Source organism: Amblyraja radiata, chromosome 35 (assembly GCF_010909765.2).
Source record: "Amblyraja radiata isolate CabotCenter1 chromosome 35, sAmbRad1.1.pri, whole genome shotgun sequence".
Classification (NCBI taxonomy): Eukaryota; Metazoa; Chordata; class Chondrichthyes; order Rajiformes; family Rajidae; genus Amblyraja; species Amblyraja radiata.
The window spans coordinates 11038138-11060598 of record NC_045990.1 but is presented as its reverse complement, the minus strand read 5'-3'; the positions used below and the strand labels follow the sequence as shown (position 1 = coordinate 11060598).

At 50.0% G+C, this 22461-nt stretch overlaps 1 protein-coding gene and 1 non-coding gene across 3 annotated transcripts in view; one reads left to right on the top strand and one right to left on the bottom strand.

Annotated features, from left to right (window-relative positions):
• The window catches only part of mcoln1 (mucolipin TRP cation channel 1), a 44310-nt gene extending 37919 nt beyond the window's left edge, over positions 1-6391 (top strand). For both annotated transcript variants that reach the window (XM_033012247.1, XM_033012248.1), the window contains 3 exons: positions 1040-1246; positions 3774-3904; positions 4735-6391. In XM_033012247.1, the coding sequence (XP_032868138.1) occupies positions 1040-1246; positions 3774-3904; positions 4735-4771 (375 nt within the window). In that variant the 3' untranslated portion in view covers positions 4772-6391. The remainder of the gene's footprint in view (positions 1-1039; positions 1247-3773; positions 3905-4734) is intronic.
• Positions 6392-17958: 11567 nt separating this feature from the next.
• On the bottom strand, positions 17959-18040 carry trnas-gcu. Its single transcript has one exon. It is a non-coding gene; the product is annotated as a tRNA-Ser (tRNA).
• Between the last annotated feature and the right edge of the window lie 4421 nt (positions 18041-22461).

The window sequence follows — 22461 nt, the reverse complement described above, 5'->3', positions numbered from 1 at the left end:
CTTGGTGGCTGGACCTTGTGAGGCTGCTGAGCCTGTATGCAAAACCAACGTGGGCGTGAAGGCTCCACACACTCCTATCGCAGCTGGGTGGCTCACTGGTGCAGCAGTAGAGTTGCTGCCTAATGCCCCTGTCCCACTTAGGAAACCTGAACGGAAACCTCTGGAGACTTTGCGCCCCACCCAAGGTTTCCGTGCGGTTCCCGGAGGTTTTTGTCAGTCTCCCTACCTGCTTCCACTACCTGCAACCTCCGGGAACCGCACGGAAACCTTGGGTGGGGCGCAAAGTCGCCAGAGGTTTCCGTTCAGGTTTCCTAAGTGGGACAGGGGCATAACAACACCAGACACCCGGGTTCAATCCTTACCTCAGTACGGAGGTAATACGTCTACGGAGTTTGTACGTTCTCCCTGTGACCGTGTGGGTTCTCTCCGGGTGCTCTGGTTTCATCCCACATTCCAAAGCCGTGCGGGTTTGTAGGTTAATCGGCTTCTGAAAATTGCCCCTAACGTGTAGGATAGGGCTAATGTACAAGTAGACACAAAATGGTGGAGCAACTCAGCGGGACAGGCAGCATCACTGGAGAGAAGGAATGGGTGAAGTTTCGGGTCAAGACCCTTCTTCAGACTGATGTACAGGTGATCACCGGTCAGCATGGACTTGGTGGGCCGAACGGCCTATTCCCATGCTGTCTCTAAAACTAAACTATTCCTCCATTTCCTGCCTATAGTCTGAAGAAGGGTCTTGACCCGAAACGTCACCCATTCCTTCTATCCAAAGATGCTGCCTGTCCCACTGAGTTGCTCCACCATTTTGTGTCTATTTTCAGTTGAAACCAGCATCTGCAGTTCCTTGTGTTAAAGAAGGAACTGCAGATGCTGGAAGATCGAAGGTACACAAAAATGCTGGAGAAACTCAGCGGGTGCAGCAGCATCTATGGAGCGAAAGAAATAGGTGACGTTTCGGGCCGAAACCCTTCTTCAGTTCCTTGCTATTTATGCCTATCTGAAAGTCTCTTAAGTAAATCTCTTTGTTGCCCTGCAGTTCCGAACGCTCTCGATGGTCTCGGAGTGTTTGTTCTCGCTCATCAATGGGGACGACATGTTTGTGACGTTCGCACACATGCGGCAGAAGAGTACGCTGGTTTGGTTGTTCAGCCAGGTCTACCTGTACAGCTTCATCAGTCTCTTCATCTACATGGTGCTCAGCCTCTTCATCGCCCTCATCACTGGCTCCTATGAAGCCATCAAGGTTTGTAGCCACACGTTTAGTTTCGTTTAGCGATACACCGAGTCCGTGCCGACCAGCGATCCCCGCACAATAAAGGGCCTGTCTCACTTACATGCGATTCCGTGCGTTTGGCGCGACCAACTGGAAGCGGAGTTCACGTGAAGTTAGCGCTAAGTATGCGCGTGACGTCATTTCATCATGCTTACCAATCAGCTGGGCAGGAGGCGGGCCGACTGAATTTGGGCGTCGCACGGCGTCGGGCGGTGACGTCATCACGCAACGCCATGCCGGGCGGTGAGGTCATCATGCAACGCCACCCGCTAGGCGTACGCCGTCAAGACACTGCGTACGACCGCAATGCGCCTGCATGCCGACAGGCCATTGGCGCGCAAAGATTTCGGTCACTGCAAGAATTTCGGAGCCCTGCGCGATGTCGGGACCAGCCCCGCACAACTCCGCGCTACCAAGTGGGACCGGCCCCGCGCGGCCATACGGTGCCCGTATGCCTCAAGTGACCACGAGGTCGCGTAATTTGCGAGCCAAGGTCGCGTAAGTGGGACAGGCCCTTAACACTACCCCACACACACTAGGGACAATTTATACTTATACCAAGTATACAAAACCAAGCCAATTAACCTACAAACCTGCACGTCCGTGGAGTGTGGGAGGAAACCGAGGATCTCGGGGAAAACCCACGCAGGTACAAACTGTACAGACCGCACCCGTAGTCAGGATGGAACCCGGGTCTCCGGCGCTGCAAGCACTGTAAAGGGCCTGTCCCTCTTTCGCCACCTAATTCATGACCTTTTTTTACTCGTGGACATTTTTCATCAGGCTAGAAAAAATGCCCCGGCCTGCTTGATGCCACGAGTACCTACGACTAGCATCACGACCTACCTACGACCTCCTAAGACCTCATGACGACTATGCTGCGAGTATGAGTCAAGGGCAAACTCGGGAGAGGTTGTGAATTGGGTCGTGAAAGTGGGACAGGCCCTTTAGGCAGCAACTACACCGCCGCGCCCTCTATGAGGACATAGCGTTAAATTTGGCGGGTGGCTCGGAAACCTTCAAGGTGAAGCGGGAAGGAGGAGGGTGGATGGAAGAACAGGTAACATTGCACCAGGTCCAGTATGCGCAGGCTTAATATGCAGAAAGGGAAATCCTGAATTCCCAATTACCACTAGTCAGACTCAGGCCTGAGTGTTGCCTCCGTCAAGGGTTATGGGGAGAAGGCAGGCAAATGGGATTAGGAGGCAGAGATCAGCCATGATTGAATGTGTAGGAAGGAACAGCAGATGCTGGTTTAAACCGAAGAGAGACATAAAAAGCTATAGTAACTCAGCGGGACAGGCAGCATCTCTGGAGAGAAGGAATGGGTGACGTTTCGGGTCGAGTGCCTTCTTCATGATTGAATGGCGGAGAAGACTTAACGGGCCGAATGGCCTAATTCTACTCCTGTAACTTGTGAACTTGTGAGTTGAACATCGGGAAGCAACCATCCTCTCTTCTCAGGACACAGTGCTGGTGTAACAGATGCTGCCTGACCTGCTGAGTTACTCCTTCTCGTGGCACAATGATAGATTTGCTGCCCAACAGCGCCAGAGACCTGGGTTCGATTCTGACTACAGGTGCTTGTCTATGAGGAGTTTGTACGTTCTCCCCGTGACCTGCGTGGGAGCTCAGGTTTCTCCAGGAGCTCAGGTTTCCTCCCACACTCCAAAGACGTGCAGGTTTGTAGGTTAATTGGCTTGGTGTGTGTAGGATAGTGTTAGTGTGCGGGGATCGCTGGTCGGCGTGGACTTGCTGGGCCAACGGGCTTGTTTCCGCGCTGTATCTCTGAACTAAACTAAATTCCCCTTGTGACCAGTCGTTTCGGCCTGAAACGTTGCCTATTTCCTTCGCTCCATAGATGCTGCTGCACCCGCTGAGTTTCTCCAGCATTTTTGTGTACCTTCCCCTTGTGACTTAACTGGGTGAACTTGTATGGGTGGCTATTTTACTCCAACCACACGGGGGTGCTGTTGTATCAAATGTGATCGATCGCTGGCTAATGTGCTTCAACAAGCTTCCCCTTTGTCATTCTCGCCCTCAGCCCAAAAGTCACCTGGAGACTAAAGCCCCTGTCCCACTTACGTGTCCTTGGCACGCAAATTACGCGACCTCGAGACAAACGCATTCACTCCTTGTGTACAAATGACCAGCACTGCTGAGATTCAATGAGTTTCAGTTGATTGTAGACTGCAGGCAACATAATTTCGTTCAGACCGAAAGGTCTGAATGACAATAAAGGAATCTAATTCTAATTCTAAAAAATAAAAAAGCTGGAGTAACTCAGCGGGACAGGCAGCATCTCTGGAGAGAAGGAATAGGTGACGTTTCGGGTCAAGATCCATCTTCAGACCTGAAACGTCACCTATTCCTTTTCTCCAGAGATGCTGCCCGACCCGCTGAGTTACCCCAGCTTTTAGTGATGTGTTGGTGTCTCTATCTGACATGTTGCCAGTTAACCGGTGTGATTATTGTCTTTGTTAATGCTCTGTTTCAGCACCACGGGATCAGTGGGGTCCACCCCATAGAGCTGCGTGAATTCATCGCGGAGTGCACGGATGCTCCCAACTCTGGCAAGTTCCGTCAGGTGGAGAGCTCCGTCTGCTCCTTGTTCTGCTGCTGCGACAGGTGAGGAGGGAGCAGGGGCCTGTTGTGCTCTGGGGCCCGCTGTGCTCGGCGGATTGTGCACTGGGGCCCACTGTGCTCTGGGGGGCGCTGTGCTCTGGCGGACACTGTGCTCTGGGGGGCGCTGTGTCTGTGGGGGGCTCTAGGGGGCGTTGTGTTGCAGGGGGGGCAGCGCTGACTGTGGGAGGGGGGGCTGCTGTGTGTGTGGGGGGGTTCTAGGGGGCACTGTGTTGCATGGGGCGCAGTGGCTCTGGGGGGCGCTGTGTTGTGGCTCTAGGGGGGCGCTGTTGCATGAGGCGCGTTGTGTTCTGGGCGGCAGCGTTTGCATGTGGCCTTGCTCTGGCAGTGGAGGAGGCCCTGGACAGAAAGGTCAGCATGAGAACAAGAAGAGGAGTTAAAATGGTTCGCGATTGGGCTCGAGTGAGCTTTTGCCTGCAAAATCCACCCAGTCACGGATACTGGCCTGCAAAGTTGGCCTTGGAAGTTGGCTTTGGGAACAAATCTGCAGGCTCCGGTTGGGCCAGAGTTCCCGAGCCTCGGCATCAGGGAGCAAATTCGACCGGCCGATCGCTGTGGAAGTCCCGATGAGGACGAGATCAAGCGGCCTAGGCAGTATATTTTCGAGGGTACTTCCGGGGGGCATTGAAAGTGCTTGTAAATCTGTCCGGATTAAAGGATGTGCCAGTTGATGGAAAATTGGTGGTGGACCACTCCCACAGACGTCCCAGCTCGGATTCCTGAGTTTGATAGAAGCTCCAACTAGGTTAGTTGGTAATTTGTACTATGTTGGTATGAATGCAGCAAAATCTAATTGCAATTTGTCTCCCCTGCAGAATGACCACATATGAGGAGACACTCTTGGTGAACTGACCCACTTGAGGATGCTGCTCGTGATTCCAGCTGCCTGCGTGCGTCCCACACTAAATCCTCCGGGAAGCCTCCAGACATTGTGAAGGCCTTGTCCTGAGGACCTTGAGGTGATACCGGGAGCAACTCAGTACAACTATTCCAAGGAGACTTCTATATTTGCTTTTATCATTGACGCCACACTAAATGATCAATGGCGTGTCCAATATATTTATTGCACAGAGGAATGCTGCCGGAGTGCAGGTTTCCATCTATGTCGATTTGAAGGGAACATTTCTTCAGTGTTCGTGATCTTAACGGCAGTTCGTGTTCGTGATCTTAACATTTAGAATTGGAGGCCTTGCGATCTCTCCTGGACCTTTCCACTGCCTCTCCATATCCCCCCAGCGTAGGAAACTGAATGATGGCCCGCTCTCTTAATAGTTGAATAGATTAGATCCACAACTAAATACAGGTCCACCACCCTCCCACAGTCTCAGATAAATACACATTGCCGATACCTTTATTTCAGATTGTCAGCAGATTATAATTTCAGGTACAGGTCCACCACTGATTTTTCGTCACGCTTGGTTCCAGAGCCTTTCTGGGTTCTCCGTTTTTCCGGACCAACGGAGGTCACGGAGTCCAACGGCACCGGAACGGTCCTCCGAGGAGCCGAGATACCGGCCTGCAAGGTTGGCCATGGGAACGGATCTGCCGGCTCCAGCTGGGCCAGAGTTCCAGAACCCCGGCCTCAGTGGGGGGAGGGGGGGCAAATTCAACCCGCCGATCGGCCGCGGAAGTCCCGATGAGGTTGAGATCGGCCGCCTCACCCAGCCTCAGCGCCACATTTTCCAGGGGGACTTCAGGGGCGTATTACAAGCACGCTCTTGGAATTTTGTTCAGATTAAAGGCAATGCTGGAAAACCCCGTATGCCGAAAAATCGATGATGCACCTGCCGTTCAGTGATGTTCTCATCCACTGGAGAAGACTCGTTGTCCGTGCCTTTCCTGTGCTGGGTGATCTACTTTTAGCTGCTCTAGTGAATAAATTAGAAAATAGTAGGGAATAAAACCCGAAGCACGATAGTTGTCTAGCTTTGAGACATTTAGCATTAGCCGGCACGACTTCATTTAGATTCTGGCTAAGAGTCTCGGCTGAAGCTTCACCTATCTATGTTCTCCAGAGAAGCTGCCTGACCCACGGAGCTACTCCAGCACTTTCAGTTCAAATCGAACTTAAGGCTGCTTTTTGACTGTTGGGTTTTCCTCCCACCAGTGTTTGATCGAGGAGTTTAATTGCTGAGTGGACCATCCCGCGGTTTTAATTGGTAAGCAGCGTGTACAAGTTCCTTGCAGAAAAGCAGCCCGTTTGTGTCTTCAGGCTGTTTATTGATTCCATTCAGTCATCCAGTCAGTGAGAGATACACTAGGACTTGTGAACTATCAAAAGGATTAATCTGCAGTAAACTGCCCACTGCCAATTAAATGCTGTGTGGATAAAAGGTGCTGGAATGCAGATCAATTAACAATCAAGTTACATTTATCAACAAAAAAAAATCCCCATATATATTTTCTCCCTAAAGGGCCTGTCACACTTGGCGATTTTTTCAGCGACTGCCGGCGTCATATCAGGGTCGCCAAAAGATTTTGAACATTTCAAAATCCAGCGGCGACAAAAAAGATGTTGCGACACTTGGAAAAACACCGCGCGTCATACGTCATCATGCCGCATCACCGCCGCAACTTTTTCGGTGACCTGATACGTCAGTCAATGATGCCGGCAGTCACCGGAAAAATCGGCAAGTGGGACAGGCCCTTAAGATAGACACGATGCTGGAGTCACTCAGCGGGTCAGGCAGCATCTCTGGAGAAAAGGAGTAGGTGACGTTGTGGATCCAAACCCTCCACTGCCTGACCCGCTGAGTTACTCCAGCATTTAGTGTCTTATCTTCAGTGTAAACTGGCATCTGCAGTTCCTTCCTACATATGTTATGTCCCTCTTGTGTTTCGATGACCAATCAATTAATTTAATAAACTAACAACTAAAGTTAAATCAACACATATTGAAAATCATATACATTGCAAAAATGATCAAAATGAGTTTTTTGATACAAGATCAAGAACGGTCCCGACCCAAAATATTCCCTATCCATGTTCTCCGGAGATGTTGCCTGACCCGATGAGTTACTCCAGCACTTTGTATCCGCCCATCACACCCAGGCTTTGTTCCACCCTCACCTCTCTCCCTGCTTTTTCCCTCCAGCTATAATCAGTCTAAAGGGACCCGTCACCGATCCATGTCATTCCTGCTAGACACAAAACGCTGGAGTAACAGCGGGACAGGCAGCATCTCTCGAGCGAAGGAATGGGTAACGTTTCAGGTCTAGACCCTTCCTTATTTTCGATTTAAACCAGCATCTGCATTTCCATCCTATACATGTTATTCCTGCATCGTGTCCAAACTTTGTCCATCAAAAGCAAATCACCAACTTCTCCCGCTACTACTGGTGTCTATGGCTAATCATAGACCAGGATAAGCTGCTGAAGATGTTTAAGGAACTGACACTTTAAATTATTATTTTTTAAACATCAGTAATCTTTTTGTAATAGAACTGAAGATTGAGGAGCACAAAAATTTAAGTTACGAAAATGTGTAAATCTAGTTTTTAATTTAGTATGTCAGAATAAAGTGCTGCTACAGTGCATTTTGGTTTGCATGAAGCACTCCACACTACTGCCAGCTCTCCTCAAGAAAAGGGCGAAGAGAAAATGTGTGCACACAAATATTCCTTTCCAGTTAAAGCTGTGTGTTTTTTTGACCAGACTTTACAGGTACAGTGTAGAAACAAGCCCTTGGGTCCACTGAGTCCGCATCGACCAGCGATCACCCCGTACACACGCACTATCACACACACGCATGCACACACACACACACACTAACCTACAACCCTGCACGTCTTTGGAGTGTGGGAGGAAACTGGAGCACCCGAAGAAAACCCACGCAGGTCACAGGGAGAACATGCAAACTCCACACAGACAGCACCCGTAGTCAGGATGGAACCTCAGTCTCTGGCGCAGTATGCGGCACTTCTAATGTGCCGCCATAACGCCTTTACACCTTTCCGTTTGCTGGGATGGTGTCACCCTGGTCTGGTTCCTGCTCACACAGCAGCCCAGCTGCCTCTGGTGTTATTACCATGCATGGGGCTGTGACTCCTGGTTCTGCAGTGATTTTTACAGAGAAGATCATAGGCACTTAATAACATGGGCAGTGCAGCGGTAAGAGTTGCTGCCTCACAGCACCAGAGACCCGGCTTAGATCCTGACTACAGATGCTGTCTGTGGAGTTTGTACATTCTCCCTGTGACCTCGTGGTTTTCTCTGGGTGCTCCGGTTTTCTCCCACGTTCCAAAGATGTACAGGTGTGTAGGCTAATTGGCTTGTTAAAATTGTAAATTGTCCCTCGTGGATGTAGGATAATGCTAGTGTACGGGGTGATCACTGGTCGGAGCCAAAGAGCCTGGGCCAAAGAGCCTGGCCCACCGAGCCACTCGGTGGGCCAAAGAGCCTGTTTCTGCACTGTATCTCTAAACTAAAAAATTTTATTCGATCATAAGATGTCCAGAATTAGGCCATTCAGCCCATTGAGTCTACTTCACCATTCCATCATGATCTATTTTTCCCTCTCATCCCCGTTCTCCTGCCTTCTCCCTGTAATATTTGACATCCGTACTAATCAAGAACCTTATCAACCTCTGCTTTTAAAAATACCCAATGCCTTGGTCTCCGCAGCCGTCTGTGGCAATGAATCCCACAGATTCGCAACCCTCTGGCTAAAGAAATTCCACCTCATCTCCTTTTTATGCCTTTTAGTCCTGGCCTCTAATTCTAACCCTGGTTCTGGACTCTCCACCCTAGTTGAGGATAGATTTGCAACAGAGACAATCTGTTCATCGTGAGTTGGTATTTGGGGTGGAATCATCATTGGTTCCAAAGCTGCTGAAAATGTAAGTTACATTTTAAAATAAAATTTTAATGTTTGAAAACTATATTTAAAAAATGATTGTGATTCAATCCTTCCAAATGTGTTGCCTACTGGTCTGGCTGCTACTTGAGTGGCAGTGTGGGCCTCCAACTGTGGCCAGCTAAATGTAGAGGCAAGGAAGTGCAGGTGCTGGTTTACACAAAAGGACACAGTGCTGGAGTAACTCAGCTGGTCAAGCAACACTTGTGGAGCACAAAAGGATACTGGTCCGGACCTGAAATATGTTCATAGGTTCTAGGAGTAGACTTGGGTCATTCGGCCCATCAATAGACAATAGGTGCAGGAGTAGGCCATTTGGCCCTTCGAGCCAGCACCACCATTCAATGTGATCATGGCTGATCATCCCCAATCAGTACCCCATTCCTGCCTTCTCCCCATAACCTCTGACTCAGCTATCTTTAAGAGCCCTATCTAGCTCTCTCTTGAAAGTATCTAGAGAACTGGCCTCCACTGAGGCAGAGAATTCCACAGACTCACAACTCTGTGAGAAAAAGTGTTTCCTCGTCTCCGTTCTAAATGGCTTACTCCTTATTCTTAAACCGTGGCCCCTGGTTCTGGACTCCCCCAACATCGGGAACATGCCTTCTCCCCATAACCCTTGACACCCGTACTAATCAAGAATCTATCTAACTCCGCCTTAAAAATATCCATTGACTTGCTCTCCGCAGCCTCTGGGGCAAAGAAACCCACAGATTCACCACCCTCTGACTAAAGAAATTTCTCCTCATCTCCTTCCTAAAAGGACGTCCTTTAACTCTGATGCTGTGACCTCTAGTCCTAGACTCTTCCACTAGTGGAAACACCCTGGAAGGTGGTGACTCTGTGCCTGCTGTTCCAGAAGAGGATCTATTGTACTTGTGTTATGTACGGTATGATTTGACTGTAACTGTACCTCTGTACATGTGACAATACATAACCCATTGAGTTGTAGAATATAGAGTGGCCCATTCCAGATGGTGATGGGGAAGAATTTCTTCGATTGAAGCATGATTCATCTATGGAGTTCCCAATCTGATGCCTGTGGATTCACTGTTGTACAGTACAGAAACAGGCCCTTCAGCCCAACTTGTCAATGCTGAACAAGATATCTCATTTACAATCGTCCCACCTGCCCACATTAGGCCCAGATCCCTCTAAACTTCCTAGCCATGTACCTGTCCAAATGTCTTCTATATGCTGTTATAGTACCTGCCTCAACTGCATCCTCTGGAATCTTGTCCCATACACCCATGTAAGGTGATAGGAGTAGAATTAGGCCATTCGGCCCATCAAGTCTACTCTGTCATTCAATCATGGCTGATCTATCTCTCCCTCCTAACCCCATTCTCCTGCCTTCTCCCCATAACCTCTGACACCTGTACTAATCTTAAAAATATCCACTGACTTGGCCTTAACAGCTTTCTGTGGCGAAGAATTCCACAGATTCACCACCCTCTGACTAAAGACATTTCTCATCTCCTTCGTAAAAGAACATCCTTTAATTCTGAGGCTATGACCTCTCGTCCTACACAATATGCAAATTAATAATAATAATAATAAATAATGTAAATTAATAATTAAAACAAGTAGTTGCCCCTCGGGTTCCTATTAAATCGTTCCCCCCTCACCTCAAACCCATGTCCTTTGGTCCTTGATTTCCCCAGACTCTGGGTGCGTTCGCTATCTATCCCCCATATGAGGTGGTATCAGTGAATATGTATTTGTGGAGATCTTGTTCCCTGAAGTCTTCCGTCATGGAGAAGATGAGGAGAAGGTTGTTGAAGACCAGATTGGACCAGCCATGAACTTATTGAAGGGTGGAGCGGCCTGGAGCTAACTGCCTTGTGCAGTCTCACATATTTAGTTTTAGAGTTACAGCGTGGAAACAGACCCTTCGGCCCACCGGGTCCGTGCCGACCAGCGATCCCCACACATTAACACTATCCTACACCCACTAGGGACAATTTTTACATTTACCAAGCCAATTCACCTACATACCTGTACGTCTTTGGAGTGTGGGAGGAAACCGAAGATCTCGGAGAAAACCCACGCAGATCACGGGGAGAATGTGCAAACTCCGTACAGACAGCGCCCGCAGTCGGGATGGAACCCGGGTCTCCGGCGCGGCATTCGCTGTAAGGCAGCAACTCCACCACTGTGCCACCGTGGCTGCCCCTATTCTGACCTTGTCCACTGTGAGTTGGCATTGACTCCAGTTGTAACCTGGTTGTACCCTGTCTGGGCTCGGCCCGTTCCACCTCCTGTAAACTCTTATGTTTTTTCAAGCAGTCACAGTGGGTTGAAAAGAATTCTTGTGCGGTGAGGCATTGTAAAACCAATAAACTGGTTTATATTAATGATTATAATCTCTCTTCATAGTAAGCTTCAACTTACATTCCCTGGAAGATACAGGACCTTCAGCCCACAGAGTCTGCACCGACTATCATATGCTGAGAGAATGGAGCAGCTGGGCTTGTACACTCTCGAGTTTAGAAGGATGAGAGGGATCTCATTGAAACATATAAGATTTTTAAGGGCTTGGACACACTACAGGCAGGAAACATGTTCCCGATGTTGGGGGGAGTCCAGAACCAGGGACCACAGTTTAAGAATAGGGAGTAAGCCATTTAGAACGGAGACGAGGAAACACTTTTTCTCACAGAGAGTGGTGAGTCTGTGGAATTCTCTGCCTCAGTGGAGGCAGGTTCTCTGGATGCTTTTAAGAGAGCTCTTAAAAATAACGGAGTCAGGGGATATGGGGAGAAGGCAGGAATGGGGTACTGATTGGGGATGATCAGTCATGATCACATTGAATGGCAGTGCTGGCTCAAAGGGCCAAATGGCCTACTCCTGCACCTATTGTCTATTGTCTTCTTGTTTAAATCTGAAATCTAACAGCAAATAAAGACCAGTTCTTTGCCTCCTGTGTTTAGTTTAGTTTATTATAGTCACGTGTTCATCGCTGGTTTCCTCCCATATCCCAAAGATGTGCAAGTTTGTAGGTTAATAGGCTTCTGTAAATTGTGTTTATTTTAGTTTATTGTCACATGTGGCGAGGTACAGTGAAAAGCTTGCTTTGTTTGTGTGCTGGCCTGTCAGTGGAAAGCTTATACATGATTGCAGTCAATCCGTCCACTGTGTTCCTTCGCTCGCGTGTCAGAAGTCGCGTAACTCGCTCGCTGTTGGCTTCTGTCATCGTCCAACATGTTGACAGGATCGGTCGCCCGACGCGTCACTGAGTGCATCCGGCGATGGCCACAAGGTGGCTTCCTTTTTTTTTTTTTTTTTTAATTTCAAAATATACTTTATTCAATTGGTAAATATATACAATTCCTGAACCATTCAAACAAAATTCATCCGACATTTTCGGAGACTATACAAATTTTTTCCAGTACAATTTTTTTTACATTTGTCAAATTTCACCAAACAGTCCCCCACCAGTGCCACTCTGTGGCCCCTGTCCAAGTAATAAATATATACAATGTGTACACAGTGCGAAAATTTCCATCTGACATTTCAAGTTCCACAAAAAATGTCCCCCACCCGTGCCACTCATGTGGCCCTCTGGTGTGGGATACCTTCCCTTAATTTAATTTGAAGGGCGTCTCCACCAGACCCTGCCCCCCATGTCCAGCAGCGGAAGGACCCTAGACTGTGGCCCTCCCCCACCGAGCCTTGGCGTTGGCTGCACCAAGCTTCAGCGAGTCCCTTAGCACGTACTCCTGCAGTCTGCAGTGGGCCAGTCGGCAACATTCCCTGACGGACATCTTGCTCTGCTGGGTGGTGAGCAACGCTCGGGCAGACCAAAGGGCGTCTTTCACCGAGTTGATGACCATCCAGCAGCACTCGATGTCAGTCTCTGAATGTGTCCCTGGGAACAGTCCGTAATTCACAGAGTCCTCTGTGACGGAGCTGTTCGGGATAAATCCTTCCAGGGACCCTTTCATACCTCTCCAGACTCGTTTTGCAAATCCACACTCTGCAAAGAGGTGGGCAACCGTCTCCTCTCCATAGCAACCGTCCCGGGGGCAGCGTGCGCTGGTAGTGAGGTTCCGACGGTGCAGGAAGGATCTAACTGAGAGGGCTCACCGCCAGCCAAGCCAGGTCTTGGTGCTTGTTGGTCAGTTCTGGCGATGAGGCATTTTGCCAGACAAGCTGGGCAGTCTGCTCTGGGAACCACGCCACCGGATCCATCGAGTCCTTTCCCTGCAGTGCCTGCAGGACATTCCGTGCTGACCACTGCCCGATGGACTTGTGGTCAAAGGTGTTGGTCCGGAAGAACCTTTCCACAGACGACAGATGGGGCGGCAATGTCCAGCTGACTGGCACATTGCGTGGCATCTGCGCCAGGCCGATCCTTCGCAACACCGGGGACAGGTAGAACCTCAGCAGGTAGTGACACTTAGTGCCCACGTGCCTTGGCTTTACACTCCGCCTGATGCAGCCACACACAAAGGTGGCCATCAGGGTGAGGATGACGTTGGGCACGCTTTTACCCCCGTTGTCTGCCGACTTGTGCATTGTGACCCGTCGCACCCGGTCCATCCTCGACCCCCAGATGAACTGGAAGACGGCCCGGGTGATCCCCGTGGCGTAGGAGGGAGGGACAGGCCACACTTGTGCCAAGTACAGCAGACCCGAGAGCACCTCACACCTGATGACCAAATTTTTCCCGGTTATGGAGAGGGAGCGTTGCCTCCACAGCTCCAGCTTCCTCCCCACCTTGGCTCTCCGCTCCAGCCAATTCTTGTTACTCGCCTCAGCCCCCCCGAACCAGATCCCCAGCACCTTCAAGAAGTCAGGCTTGATGGTGAAGGGGATGGAAGATCGGTCGGGCCAGTTGCCAAAGAGCATGGCCTCGCTCTTCCTGCGGTTCACCCTGGCTCCCGTGGCCGACTCAAACTGGTCACAGATGCTGATCAATCTGCGGACCGACCTTGAATCCGAGCAGAAGACGGCGACATCGTCCATGTACAGGGAGGTCTTGACCTGAATGCCCCCACTGCCTGGCAATGTCACTCCTCTTATGCTCGCATCCTTCCTGATGGACTCGGCAAAAGGTTCAATACAGCAGACAAACAAGACAGGAGAGAGAGGGCAACCCTGCCTGACTCCAGACCTTACAGGGAAACTGTCTGATTCCCACCCATTGATTTGGACTACACTACGGATGTTGGTGTAGAGCAGTTGGATCCAATTTCGGATTCCCTCCCCAAAACCCATTTTGGAGAGCACGTCCCTCAAGTACGTGTGCGATATCCTGTCGAAGGCCTTCTCCTGGTCCAAGCTGACTAGGCAGGCATCCACCCGTCTGTCCTGCACGTAGGCGATGGTATCTCTCAGCAGCCCTAGGCTGTCTGAGATTTTCCTGCCGGGTACAGCACAGGTTTGGTCCGGGTGGATCACCCGTCCCAGAGCAGACTTGACCCGGTTGGCGATGGCCTTAGACAGGATCTTGTAATCTACATTCAATAATGTTATGGGTCTCCAATTCTTTATATCCTTCATCTCCCCCTTCTGCTTGTAGATTAGGGTGATGCTGCCCTTCCTCATGGAGTCTGACATGCTGCCGGCTAGAAGCATGTCGTTGTACACTTCCAGCAGGTCCGGGCCCACCCAGTCCCACAGAGCCGAATACAACTAGGCCGGTAAGCCATCGCTTCCGGGAGTTTTACTCGAGTCAAAGGAGCGGATGGAGCCAGTCAGCTCCTCTAGGGTCAGTGGTTGGTCCAGACTCTCCTTCTTGCTGTCCTCCAAGACCTCCGTGATAGAGGACAGGAAGTTCTGGGAGGCGGTGCTGTCTGTCTGTGACGAGGTGGCTTCCGTCATGATCCCCGTCCACTGTGTGCAGATACAGGATAAGGGGTATAGCGTTGAATGCAAGATAAAGTCCAGTGAAGTCTGGTTTAAGATAGTCCGAGGGTCTCCAATGAGGTAGATGGTAGCTCAGGACTGCTCTCTAGTTGGTGGTAGGACGGTTATGTTGCGTGATAACAGCGGAGAAGAATGTCCCTAAATCTGGAAACGACTGAGATTTCTGCAGTTGCATCTCAGGATCGATCGATCTGAATTTGACTGACAATTCAGTATGGCCGTATGGTAATTGAGTGTCAATCTACCTTAATTGGTACATGTAGTGGCGCCACCTGGTGGTTAGGCCACTTACTGAGCGAACCCTCGGTACTAGGGCTGGCGGGGTCATGTGACTGTGTTTGGCGGGAAGGAGTCATCATGTGGTGAAGGGATGTGCCCCGGTATATAGTCAGATCTCTGGGAAATCCCTCTCCAGTCATTGTGTGTGCTGTTCTCCGTATATTGCCTTAATAAAAATCACTTTGATTCACAACACCTGGCTCGCTATCACGTGCCAATAAACAGACCTTTGAAACCATTGATTATTCAAAATCCAAGGCAAGGTAAAATCGGGTTAAAGATAGTAGTACGAGGGCCTCAATAAGGTGGATGGTGGGTCAGGACCACTCTCTAGTTGGTGATGGGATGGTTCAGATGCCTGATTTGGGAGTAGGCCTGTTCATACGTTCTCAGAGCAGAATTAGGCCATTCGGCCCATCAAGTCTACTCCAACATTCAATCATGGCTGATCTATCTTCCTCTCTTAATCCTATTCTCCTGATAAACTATTCCCTGGAGCACAGGAGGATGAGGGGTGATCTTATAGAGGTGTATAAAATCATGAGAGGAATAGATCGGGTAGACCCACCGAGTCTCATGCCCAGAGTAGGGGAATCGAGGACCAGAGGACATGGGTTTAAGGTGACGGGGAAAAGATTTAATAGGAATCTGTGGGGTAACTTTTTCACACAAAGGGTGGTGGGTGTATGGAACAAGCTGCCAGAGGAGGTAGTTGAGGCTGGGACTATCGCAACGCTTAAGAAACAGTTGGACAGGTACATGGATAGGGCAGGTTTGGAGGGATATGGACCAAGCGCAGGCAGGTGGGACTAGTGTAGCTGGGACATTGTTAGCCGGTGTGGGCAAGTTGGGCCGAAGGGCCTGTTTCCATGCTGTATCACTCTATGATTCTAAGCCCTGACACCCATACTAATGAACAGCAATGTGGTGACGTTTTGGAGTTCAGATGCGCAAAGAAGTCGTTTCATAGCCACTGATTGCTAAAGAGCACACTGATTCTCCTTGTTCACTAACTTCCAGTGGCAGCATTCCAGACCACACCAGCTTCGGAGATTTATACATTCATAACAACATGGAAATGAGCAGATTGGGTAACCTAAGTCATTTTTGATCCCTTTTAAACTGTTCGTGTGGCAGCACCATCAACATGTTTTCTCCCTCACATTTTTACCCACACAGATAATCAGGTCCAGGGAATAATGAAAGGCCACGATTCACGTCCGAGAAGCGTTTGACAGCACTGGGCCTGCACTCGGGCCTTATCGAATAATGAAAGGCCTGGATAGAGTGGGTGTGGAGAGGATGTTTCAACTAGTAGGAGAGTCTAGGACCAGAGGGCACAGCCTCAGAATAAAGGACGTAATCTTCAGAAAGGAGATGAGGAGGAATTTCTTTAGCCATAGGGTTTCATCAGTCAATGAAAGTAAGCATGCAGGTACAGCAGGCAGTGAAGAAAGCGAATGGCATGTTGGGCTTCATAACAAGATGAATTGAGAATAGGAGCAAGGAGGTCCTACTGCAGTTGTACAGAGCCCTAGTGAGACCACACCTGGAGTATTGTGTGCAGTTTTGGACCCCTAATTTGAGGAAGGACATTCTTGCTATTGAGGGAGTGCAGCGTAGGTTTACAAGGTTAATTCCCGGGATGGCGGGACTGTCATATGCTGAGAGAATGGAGCGGCTGGGCTTGTACACTCTGGAGTTTAGAAGGATGAGAGGGAATCTTATTGAAACATATAAGATTATTAAGGGTTTGGACATGCTAGAGGCAGGAAACATGTTCCCGATGTTGGGGGAGTCCAGAACCGAAGTCCTGGCTGGTCCCGGCAGGAAACGCCACTCCAGTTCCGGTGGTAGGCAGCGAGGAAGGGGCGAAGATGCGGCTCGGAGGAAAGACGCATCTCCGACCAGGTAGGGACTGAGAAAAATAGTTTCCCCCTACCCCCACCTCCAACCCCACATTAAAAAAATGACACTTTTTAACTCACTCAAATTTTTTTTTAAAGGGTGAAAGGACTAACAGCTGGTGTCAGGGCAGCCATACTCGACGGCACCCCATACAATGATAGGGATAGGTTGGGTCTTCCTCTTTGGATAGGAGGCTGAGGGGTGACCTGACTGAGGTGTACAAGATTATGAGAGTCATGGATAAAGTGAACGTCACAGTCTTTTTCCCAGGATAGAGGATCCTAAAACTAGAGAGCGTAGGCTTAAGGTGAGAGGAGAGAGATGTAAGAGGAGTCTCAGAGGAAACATACACCCAGAGGGTAGTCCATATCTGAACAGGCTTTAGACTTTGGAGAAACAGCGTGGAGACCGGCCCTTCAGCCCACCGAATCCGTGCTGACCAGCAATCACACCAGGGACAATTTAATAACTTACCGAAGCCAATTAACCTTCAAACCTGCACTTCTTTTTTTTTTAATTTTTTATTATACAAATCAAATAAAATATCATAAAATAACAATAAACAGATTATTAACATGATCAAAGCTGCACTTCTTGGGAGTGTGGGAGGAAACCGGAGCAATAGACAATAGGTGCAGGAGTAGGCCATTCGGCCCTTCAAGCCAGCACCGCCATTCAATATGATCATGGCTGATCATCCACAATCAGTACCCCGTTCCTGCCTTCTCCCCATATCCCCTGACTCCGCTATCTTTAAGAGCCCTATCTAGCTCTCTCTTGAAAGTATCCAGAGAACCTGCCTCCACCGCCCTCTCAGGCAGAGAATTCCACAGACTTATTTTTTTGTCTCATTCTCCCTTGTGTATAATATCTGAATAAATTAAGTCATTCATCCTTCATGAACACCTCTAGTTTAAGAAGCACTAGTCTCCAGTTCTCCGTGTCTAAACGTGTCCAGTCTCAACCCGAAACGTTTCTCATTCCATCGCCCCAGAGATGCTGCCCGCCAGATGATTCCTTCTCCCCAGAGATGTTGGATATCTCCATGGAAAATCTTGGAATTGTCATCGTGGAAACAGTCCCAAAATCGTTACCAACTTCGGGCTGTGTGTGGAACAGGTGACGACGAGGGTGGGATTCGAACCCACGCGTGCAGAGCACAATGGATTAGCAGTCCATCGCCTTAACCTCTCGGCCACCTCGTCTGTTCCCGGACCCACACGGTCACAGGGGGAACTTGCACCTGAAGTCAGGATGGAACCCGGGACTCTGGCACTAGTAGGCATCAACTCTACCGCTGCACCACCGTGCTGACGCCTTAAGGAATATAAGCTACCAGAGGAAGCCACAGAAGTAGATAGTATTATGACCTTTAAAAGATATTTCGACAGATATGTGGATGGGTGGAGATTCAGTTCAGTTTAGTTTTATTGTCAGTTGTGGGCCAACTCTAGACAAAGTGGGACTAGCCCAATATGCCCACATGGTTGGCACAGACAAGGCGGGCAGAAGGACCTGTTTCCATGCTGTACAGGTCTGACTCTTACACGGACTATCACCAGGCCGGCAGAACAAGAGAAAGGTCGCCATGGAGACGGGGTGGGACGGACTGATTGGAAAAGAATGGTGGACAGCTCATTGAAGGACTCTTCTGGGAAATAGCTTTCTTTACTTGAGTTAGGGTTGAATAACTGTCCACGGTTGTTGTCTGATATGTTCATGTGATAGGAGCAGAGTTAGGCTATTCGGCCTATCAAGCCCACTCCGCCATTCAATCAAGACTGATCTATCCCTCCCTCCTAACCCCATTCTCCTGCCGTCTCCCCATAACCCCTGACAAGAATCAATCAAGAATCTATCTCTTGCCTGAAAAATATCCATTGACTTGGCCTGCACAGCCTTCTATGGCAAAGAATTCCACAGATTCATTACCCTCCGACTAAAGAAATTCCTCCTCATCTCCTTCCTGAAGGAATGTCCTTTAATTCTTAAAGGATGGAGCGACTGGGCTTGTATACACTGGAATTTAGAAAGATGAAAGGGGATCTTATTGAAACATATAAGATTATTATGGGATTGGACACGCTGGAGGCAGGAAACCTGTTCCCCATGCTGGGGGGGAGTCCAGGACCAGGGGCCTCAGTTTAAGAATAAGGAGTCGGCCATTTAGAACGGAGACGAGGAGAGAGTTGTGAATCTGTGGAATTCTCAGCCTCAGAAGGCAGTGGAGGCCAATTCTCTGGATGCTTTCAAGAGAGAGTTAAATAGAGCTCTTAAAGATAGCGGAGTCAGGGGATATAGGGATGAGGCAGGAATGGGGTACTGATTGTGGATGATCAGCCATGATCACAGTGAATGGCGGTGCTGGCTCGAAGGGCCGAATGGTCTACTCCTGCACCTATTGTCTATTGTCTATTGCCTATTTATATGAATGGTTGTGGTTGACAGCCACTCCAGGCTCTGGCACTTCAGAACACACTGAGACATGGATGTGGTGATGCCAGTGAATATTATTTCTCATCCCTTAGTGTTGACAAAGACTGTTTGCCTTTCAAGGTCAGCTTGGGCTGGGAGTGGAAGGCGATATGGCCGATGATTCAGACTCATTAACAGGGAACAAGCCGTCCTTGCGAGATCATGGATACTCCCCCTGCTTAGACAAGGCTGGGCTGGGCTGCAGTAGACACTGATCCAGCCACAGACACCCTCCCTCCGACACTCCCCCCTCCCCTTGACCCTGCTAAACCCTCAACAAAATGCAGTTGAAGCTGGGAGCCGAGGAAGCTGCCAAGGACAATGTGTTCAGAACTGCTGGCACTTGTGTTGTGCCCACAATGAGTCCACAGGACCCACACTTGGTGCTTATCACCCACTCATTGACTCTCACAGAGTGATACAGCGTGGAAACAGGCCCTTCGGCCCAACTTGCCCACACCAGCTACACTTGTCCCACCTGCCTGCATTCGACCCACACCCCTCTAATCTTTTCCTATCCATGTTCAGGGTGACGCCTGTATGGTCGTGAGTAGTCGCCCAAAGAGTCGTACCTTATTCTGATCGCTTCTGGATTTTCAACATTTGGAAATCTTTCGGAGACCGGCTGCGACTATGACGGGTGCCAGCAAGTCGCCCATCCATGTTCTCCAGAGTTACCTATTTAAGCAACAGGCCAGTTATCAGTTATCCAGTACAATGGTCCCCCAGTGGTGAAGGAGGATTAAACAATAGACAATAGGTGCAGGAGTAGGCCATTTGGCCCTTTGAGCCAGCACCGCCATTCACTGTGATCATGGCTGATCATCCCCAATCAGTACCCCATTCCTGCCTTCTCCCCATATCAATAGACAATAGACAATAGACAATAGGTGCAGGAGTAGGCCATTCGGCCCTTCGAGCCAGCACCGCCATTCAATGTGATCATGGCTGATCATCTCCAATCAGTACCCCGTTCCTGCCTTCTCCCCATATCCCCTGACTCCGCTATTTTTAAGAGCCCTATCTAGCTCTCTCTTGAAAGCATCCAGAGAACCTGCCTCCACCTTCTCTGAGGCAGAGAATTCCACAGACTCACAACTCTGTGAGAAAAAGTGTTTCCTCGTCTCCGTTCTAAATGGCTTACTCCTTATTCTTAAACTGTGGCATCTGGTTCTGGACTCCCCCAACATCGGGAACATGTTTCCTGCCTCTAGCGTGTCCAAACCCTTAATCTATATTACTAAAAGTCTGTTCTTGACCGGTTTTGGCCATCTGTGCTGCGATTTCCGAGAGAACGCTGCCACCTACGGCCGTCATTTTTGGCCACCTTGCTCAGAGCCCCCCTCTGCCATATGTGTGCCGAGGATTTTTCCCATCGATGAAAAATGACAGAGATATTAATGATTTTACAAAATTCCCCATTCTCTCTGCTGCCCCTGCTGGCGGCAGGGGGGAGGGACTATAAAACCAGGAAGTGGTGTGCCTCAATCAGTGTTCAAGAAGGAACTGCAGATGCTGGAAGATCGAAGGTACACAAAATTGCTGGAGAAACTCAGCGGGTGCAGCAGCATCTATGGAGCGAAGGAAATAGGCGACGTTTCGGGCCGAAACCCTTCTTCAGACTGATGGGGGGTGGGGGGGAGAAGGAAGGAAAAGGGGAGGAGGAGGAGGAGGAGGAGGAGGAGCCCGAGGGCGGGCGGATGGGAGGGTGGGAGGAGACAGCTAGAGGGTTAAGGAAGGGGAGGAGACAGCAAGGGCTAGCAAAATTGGGAGAATTCAATGTTAATGCCATCCGGACGCAAGGTCCCCAGACGGAATATGAGGTGCTGTTCCTCCAATTTCCGCTGTTGCTCACTCTGGCAATGGAGGAGACCCAGGACAGAGAGGTCGGATTGGGAATGGGAGGGGGAGCTGGAGGAAGGCAGAGGGTCACATTTCTCTGAGCTGTGAATAACACTGACCACATGTTAACTCAAATGTAAGTGTCCTTAGTGGTTCTAAAACGCTTGCAGAATGTGTCTATTGGTTCTAAAATGTTTGCAAAAAGTGTTTATTGGTTCTAAAATGTTTGCAAAAAGTGTCTCTTTTGGTTCTACAATGCTTGCAGAATGTGTCTTTTTTGGTTCTAAAATGTTTTTTAGGTTCTCCCCCTCTCCCCCCCCCCCTCTCCCCTCTACTCCCCACCTCATCACTCCTCTCCCCCCCCCTCTCCTCTCCTCCCCCTCTCCCCCCTCTCCTCTCCCCCTCCCCTCCTCTCTCTCCCCTCCTCTCTCTCTCCCCTCTTTTTCTCCCCCCCCTCCCCTCCATCCCCTCCCCCACCATTCCTCTCCTAAACCCCCTCCCCTCCACACACCCCTACCCCCTTCCCTCCACCCTCCCTCCTCCACCCTGCTCCCCACCTCTCCCTCTCCCCTCTCAGCACACCCTCTCTCCCCCTCTTTCCCCTCTCTCCCCCCCCCTCTCCTCCCCCTCTCCTCCCCCTCTCTCCTCCCCCCCTCTCTCTCTCCCCTCCATCCCCTCCCCCACCCTCCCTCCCCTAAACCCCCTCCCCTCCACACCCCCTACCCTCTTCCCTCCACGCTCCCCCTACCCCCCCTCCCTGCTCCCCACCTCTCCCCCTCACCCCCCTCTCTCTCCCCCTCACTCTCACCCTCTCTCTCTCCTCCCCTCCTTTCCCCCCTCACTCACCCTCCCTCTTCTCCTCCTCTCCACCCCCCTCTCCCTCTTGCCCCTCTCTCTGTGTCTGTCTCTCTCTCTGTCTCTGCCCCTTCTCTCTCTACCCTCACTCTTTACCCCCCTTCCCCCCCCCCCCCTCTCTAGGTGTGACTGCAAGTTGGTGGCTATGCGTCAGTAGATAGGGTGTTTATAGGGTAAAAGGAGCAAATTAATATAATATCAAGGGGGGTAATTAGCGTGAGTGCGGGGGGGGGGGGATAGTTAGTGCGTGTGACGCTGCATGCTGCCTCCCCCCCCCACAACCGCACGTTGGGGGAACAGACCCAACGGGTCTGCACTTGGCCTAGTAATCTTATATGTTTCAAGAAGGTATCCCCTCATCCTTCTAAACTCCAGTGTATACAAGCCCAGCCGCTCCATTCTATCAAACATATGACAGTCCCGCCATCCCTGGAATTAACCTTGTGGATGGTCA